Raw genomic sequence first — 6,840 nt, 5'->3', positions numbered from 1 at the left:
ATTCACACCGTGACCTCCTGGTTCATAGGTCCACCCTCAACCACTGAGCCAGGCCAGCTGGGGGCCTCATTTCCTTTCTAACCCTCACCCAGCCCAGTGCTTCATGTGCCATCCAGACCAAACCAGATGCAGTTCCTCGATCGCTCCTTGTGCTCCCCTAGCTCCCAGGATTCGTCCCTAAGCGAAGCCGGCTCAGGCTACAATCCCTTCCGTGCGTCCCACTATCCAGGCCCCGCGGGAAGAACTACAGACCGGGATTATGAACATCATTTACCCGCCCCCTCCGCAGTCAGGACGCCCTGCGGCCCAATCCAGAAGAAGGTTTCAGTATCCTAGTGTCCCACCGCCCAAAACTTCACCCAAGCCCCACCCTGATTGGCTGCCACCTGGGCCTGAGCCCCATGGATTGGTCCTTACCGCCGGGCCCAGGCTCGGATTGGTCCAGGCTGAGAGCCACCAGCCTGCGCACGTGGGCCTCCTGAACAGCGGGTGGGGGAGGTCCGGCCATGGGGGAGCGTCCCGGCACCTGGGAGCGTCGGCCCTGGGGGGAGCGTCCGGCCCCGGCGGGGGTCCGCAGGGTGGAGCTGGAGGAGGCCCTGGAGCTGAGGACTCCCTGGCGGCACGCATGCCACGCGCTGCTCTACGCCCCGGACCCCGGGCTGCTCTTTCGCCGCATCCCGCTGCGTTACGCGGTCCTGGTGAGGAGGGGGCGCGCCCGACCCCTTCCCCGCTCTCCTCCCTCCCCGGAGGCCGGCCTCTGGCGCCCCGGCCAACCCCCGCTTCCCTGTCCTGCAGATGCAGATGCGCTTTGATGGGCGTTTGGGCTTCCCGGGCGGCTTCGTGAATCTTTCGGATGGCAGCCTGGAGGACGGGCTGAACCGCGAGCTCAGGGAGGAGCTGGGCGAGGCCGTGGCCGCCTTCCGCGTGGAGCGCGCCGACTACCGCAACTCGTACGCGTCGTCCGGCCCGCGCGTCGTGGCCCACTTCTATGCCAAGCGCCTGACGCTGGAGCAGCTGACCGCCGTGGAGAGAGGCGCCCCGCTGGCCCAGGACCACGGGCTGGAGGTGGGGCCAGCCTGGACACCCGCATCCCACGGCCTCCCTCCTCCACCCAAAGCCTCGCCCCGGGTTTCCTAGTTGAAGCCTTGGTTAGCTTTCATCTGGATGGCTGACCCAGCTACCCCCACCCCCGTGAAGTTTCTCCATCACTCCCCCTTTACAGGCCTCTGCAGCCAACTTTCTAGAATGCACCCAAACCAGCCTCTCTTCTGCTCCCCTTTTCTAATGGCCAGGCATTGCCCTCTGGGCCCCTGTTAAGCCTGGATAGGAGATGTGGCCCGATACTTTGTGGGGAAACCTTGGCACTGAGGCTAGGGGATTGGGGGACAGATGGTACATGGGGATGGTTCTCACACTTTGGTAGTTATCAGAATCACCTGGGAGGCCTATTAAAACAGTACTTACTGGCCCCCCTCCCGGAATTGCTGGTTCAGTGGAGGCAGGAGGGGAAGACCTGAGAATCTGTATTTTTCCGAAGTTCCTAACTGCTGCTGCTATGGCTGGTCTGGGTGCCACATTTTGAGAACTACTGGTGTAGGACCAAGCAGGCCTCCTGGAGGCAGCAGCCACTAACGGTTCTGGAGCTGGAAAGCATGACTCGGGTCACCTGTCTGCAGAGAGCTAGGCCCACCCGGCTTTATTGAGATGTGAGTCCCCAGGCCTGGTTGTGCTGGACAGATACGGGGTGAGGTGTCTGATCCAGAACAACGGGCCAGGATGAGCTGCCTGGGTGCCCAATGTCACCTGTCCTTTTCCTTTCCCAGGTGCTGGGCCTGGTGCGGGTGCCCCTGTACACCCTGCAGGATGGTGTGGGCGGCCTGCCTGCCTTCCTGGAGAATACCTTTATTGGAACTGCACGGGAGCAGCTGCTGGAAGCCCTCCAGGACTTGGGACTGCTGGAATCTGGCTCTGTCCTCAGGCCGTAAGGCCTCAGCTCTGCCAACAGGAACCTCTGTGCTTGTGAGAGAGGGAGGAGAAAGGAATGTTTTCTTGCCCTGGGCCTGAGCCTGAGAGGGGACAGATTAAAAGGAGAAGTACGTGCAATATGTTCTGAGCATAGGGCCCCCAGCAACTCATGGCATCAGAGGCAAAAAGCTGCCTCTCATCCCAGGGGCCCTGGCGAATCTCAGTGCCTGTCTCCTCCCTGTACATTTGCACACACACACACACACACAGCCTGGCAGCCCCCAGACATTTGAATGTAAAGTCTGCACCCACACACAAGCTGATGCCTCCCTGACCCCCAAAGTTTAGTTTAACTGGGCAGTGGGATGCGTGGGCCTCAGCTGTCACCATCCCATCCTCTTGCCGAGGAGGAGCTTCTGAACCACTCTCCTACACAGCCTCTTCCCACACACATACATGGCTGCCCTCCAGGGTCTAGCCCAGCCCACGATTGTTGAGGACAGAGAAGCAGAGGACCCCCTTTTCCCTCTGAAAGGGGTCACATCCTTGCCTGGGAATTGGCCAGAGCAGTACATCCCCTGAAAGGAGGTTAAAGGGTCCTAACCAACCCCCTGCTGTCTTCTGAAACTGAGCAGAAAGATGTGAGGAAATGGTTTGGTCTCCTTGGAATGACCTTGAACTTGACACGTCTGAGTCCTGGTGCATCTCCTTCAGGGTTTTCATCTTTGGGGACCCTTTAGACTCTGGGGACATCAGAAGGGAACTGACACAGCCCTGAGCTAGCCCTGCTCTGATAAAAAGAGCTTCCCAGTAAAGGGTTTATAGTGGCTTCCCGGCCCTCTTGTTCTTTCGACAATATGTATGAGGAGTTGGAGATCTAAAGACCAGAGCCATAGGACTTGCTCCCCTCGGGGCTGGGAAGCTTTCGGGGGGGGGCTAAATGGTAAATATTTTAGGCTTTGTTGGGCCACATGGTCTTTGTAGCAACTGTTCCACTCTGCCATGTCAAAAGTATTAATGGACAATACATAAATAAATAGGTGTGGCTGTGTTCCAATAAAATTCTTTATTTTTAAGTATATTTTTATTTATTTCAGATAGGAAGGAAGAAGGAGAGAGAGAAAAATATCAATGATGAGAATCATTGATCAGCTGCCTCTTTCACACCCCACACTGGGGATCGAGCCTGCAACCCGGGCATGTGCCCTGACCTCCTGGTTCATAGATCGACATTCAACCACTGAGCCAAGCTGGCCAGGCAAGACTATTTTTAAAAGGAGGTGGCCAGCCTGTGGGTCATAGATTGCCAACCCCTGCTCTAGAGAGAAAGATAAGATTAATAATTTTAATTATGATGCCTATTGTTTTTGTCAGTGTTAAGAAGGAAATAATGGATTGATGCAGGTCCTACCTTGATATTTTTTACTTGAGGTGGTCTGGAAGGGCCTTCTCCGAAGAGTATTTTAGCTGAAAGGTGAGAAGGAAGTAGCCAGGTAGGAGTGTGGGAAGAATATTCTAAGGTTTTCCAGGGAGGAAGGCCCTGAGGAAGAATTGGCAAATTATCCCAAAACAAGGGTAGGGGAATTAGACTCCATCTCTCCATCGGGAGGGCAGGAATTTGTGGCCGTCTTTAATTTACCAGAGCATGGGCTAGAAATGGAAGAAGGCCAGTGTAATTAGACTATAGGGATGAGCAAGGAGAGATGAAGCTAGAGAGGCAGGCAAGAGGCCATGGTGAGGGGCGTAGTGTGTGGAGAGTGGACTCAAAGGGGAGAGAAAAAGTGAGATGGGAGGCTGCCACAGCAGCTCACATGGGAGATGGTGGTGATCCGGGCCAGCGTGGCAGTAGAGGTGGAGAGAAGTGCATGCATTTGAGGGAGACGGTGGTGGCATTGACCGGCCCTCTGATGGACTGGTTGGGGTGCGGTGAGGGAAAAGAGGGTTCAAGGGTGGCTTTCAGTTTGTGTCTTAGGTTATTCAAATTGTAGATGAAGGGAAAATTGAGGGAATAGCAAGCTTTTGGAAGGGGTAGAATCCTGGTCATTGTGGGCATGTTGAGATACAAATCTGTGGGGCATCTGCATAAAGATAGAGCAATTTGTCAGGCTGGATGAGGTCATCCAGGGGGAGAAAAGAGAAGCCCAAGGAAGCCCAACCCTGAGAGTTTGGGGGAGGAGAGGACATGTTACAGAGGGTCAGAAGTTGAGAGGAAGCTGCTTTAAGAAAGTGGGCTGTGCCAAGTGCCGGTCAGAGTTTGGGTAAAATGAGGGCAGAACTGTCTACTGGCATTAGTAGTATGAAGCTTTGGATAACTTTGATGGGAGCAATTTCAGGACGGAGTGGGAGTGGAAGGCAGACTGGAGTTGGTTGAGTGAATGGAGCGTGGGGGAGGGACAGAGTGAGAAGTTGGTCCTAAAGGGATGTGGAGAAATGGTGTGATAACGAGAACTGTGGGGGCAGGGGAGTGTTTGCAGAGTGAGGTAGAGCGTGTGGATGTGGATGGAACAATTACTGTGGAGAGTGGAGAGGGATGGTGTGGGAATGGAGGAGGGGCGGAGGGGTCACTGAAGGGCACAGCCCACGAGAAAGGAGGGACAGTTCTGCAGCCTAATAGGCGAGGTATCCTGGGCTCAAGAGGTAGAGAACGGGAAAGAGTGGAGGATGATAAGGGCTAAACTAATGGTGAGATAATGGAGGTTGAATCTCTTGGTGAAATGAAGTGTGGCTGTCAGCTGGATGTGGCTGGAAGATGTTCTCAGAAGGTATGAGGTGGTCATTCATCTTGCTATTGAAAAGCGAGTCAATTAGAGAAACAGTATAAAGGCAGGGCAGGGCTGACCTGTGAGGCGGTCAGTTTAGAGTAGGAATTGAGGCTCTCAGATGTGTCAGGGTGTGTGCACCCGTGCACATGTTGTCCCCCACATGGGTGGTCAGCGGGCCTGAAGACACTTGATGAAGACTTGGGGTTTTGCCAGAAGAGTATAGGAAGGGGAGAGAGGCAGTAGGATTACAGGAGAAGTGATGATGGGCTGCTGGGTACGAGGTTCATGAACACAGGAGGTAACTTCAGAGGTGGTAGTAAATTGGTGGTTTCAATGAGGTAGAACCCCAACATGGGGTGGGGTGGGGAGGTGTCATTGAGCTAGAAGAGGGCCGAACAGTCACAGGTAAAGTCAAGGTCCAGGTGGGTAACGAAGCAAGAAACTGACCTGTTGGAGAAGGGAGTGTGAACTCATAGCCAGCTTCCTCTTGGAACAGGGGAAGTGATCAAAAGGCCAGTGACAGCGGCAGGAGGGGAAAGCGGGCACAGCTGGACAGAAGGAACCTGCGAGGAGGAGGCTTTTGAAGAAAGGAGGGGTGAGTAGCGGTCTGGAAGGGCAACAGAGAGCCGCGTGGGCCCAGGAACCCTTCTCCGCCTTTGAAGGTGGGGTAGGGGAGCAGCTGCAGAGGTCAGGTGGGTAGACACCCAGAGAAGTTAAGACTCTGCCTTTTTCCTAACCTAGCCCTGAGCCTTTTGTAAACGCCAGATGAAGCCCTCAGCGAGGGCCGCCCGGAGGAAACGGACACTCGGGTGCCTCTGGGATCCCTGCCCGCCTGTGATTTATATCTCAGCCTCCAGCTCATCTCTGCAGGGAAGGGGAGGCCCTGAGGCCCAGGGAGACGGAGCAACTGGGCCATGACCGCAGTGCGGGTTAGGCCCCTTCCCTCAGGATCCCACCCGGGCACATCTGCAAGGCGCTCATGTCGAGATGTGTCGGCTCCGGCCTCGTACACCGTTCCCAGTGTCTATAGTACGAGTGTCTCAGCACCGTGTCCCCCGGCAGCTGTCATCGCTTATTTATTTAGACCAAATGTTCTTATTTTTCAGGTCTCTGTTGACTATTGGGAGGGTGAGGCCATGACTCTCCTATGTCACCCCCCCCCCACACACACACACACACACACCCCGTCACTAGGCCACGTGTCAGTGAGCGTCCTCAGCGTTCATATGTGGCCTGGTCCATTTCACGCACCCCCTTGCCCCCCCCCCCCCAACCCCCATCCTGCTGCGGGATAAGGAAACCGGCTTGGTTGCCCATGTAGGATTCATTCCCTTGGCCTTGTTCAACCCAGTCACCAGGGGTAGAGCGAAAACGGGAAGTTCCCTGGCAATCCTGGACCCGCACTAGGGGCTGCGGTGACTCTCAGCCAGAACTTGACCTCCTCTTCCGTATCTGAAACACCGGTTTGAGGTTCCTGTGATGAGGGTTAACCGAGGCAGCACCTGGGACGCACGCAGCTTTGCAGAGCCGCACCCAGCACAGCTGCAGCACCTAAGCCGCCCCCCCTCGCTCCTGCTTGTTAGCACATTTTGTTGCTGGCAAGGTGAGTGGCCTAGGCTGCCTCCCCGCAAACACACATTCCTGCTTAGTCAGCAAGATGGTCTCCCCTCCCAGTTCTGTGCCTTTGCCTGGAGTAATGGCTGCTGCTGCTGCGTTAACACTTCTGGGCCCCGTGCTGTCTGAGCCACCGGCTCCCTCTGCTATCCAGTGTGCAGCAGAGCTGCGGCTTTTAGGCAGAGACATTTGAGGAAAGAGTGGCTGTCACCTTCCTCAGTTACTCGACACCTTCAGAAACTGCTAAGGAGACAGACCCGAGCAACGGTGGACAAGTGGGAGGGATGCTTTCCGTGAGTTTCAGCTTATTGCACAGAAATCAGATTCCCCACCCCACCCCCCCAAGCTCTCTACCCCACTCAGACAAATTAATTTTCCTTTTAAATAGAGAAGGAAACATTTTATCTGTGATGAGATTAGTGAATGGCATCAGAATTAGAGCCAAACTAGAAGCATTAGGTGAAACTAAGAATTCTTGAATTGATCAAGAGATTATCCA

General features: G+C 55.1%; 1 protein-coding gene across 1 annotated transcript; it reads left to right on the top strand.

Moving 5' to 3' along the window:
- Positions 1 to 486: 486 nt before the first annotated feature.
- Positions 487 to 3,041, top strand: NUDT16 (nudix hydrolase 16). The gene is made up of 3 exons (XM_081106363.1): positions 487 to 698; positions 796 to 1,065; positions 1,824 to 3,041. Exons 1-3 carry the CDS (start codon positions 507 to 509, stop codon positions 1,983 to 1,985), a joined length of 624 nt encoding a protein of 207 aa, XP_080962489.1. The 5' UTR covers positions 487 to 506; the 3' UTR covers positions 1,986 to 3,041.
- The last annotated feature ends 3,799 nt before the right edge of the window (positions 3,042 to 6,840 follow it).

Source organism: Myotis nattereri (genome assembly GCF_964212035.1).
Source record: "Myotis nattereri genome assembly, chromosome: 14".
Classification (NCBI taxonomy): domain Eukaryota; kingdom Metazoa; phylum Chordata; class Mammalia; order Chiroptera; family Vespertilionidae; genus Myotis; species Myotis nattereri.
This window is presented reverse-complemented; position numbering and strand designations above follow the sequence as displayed.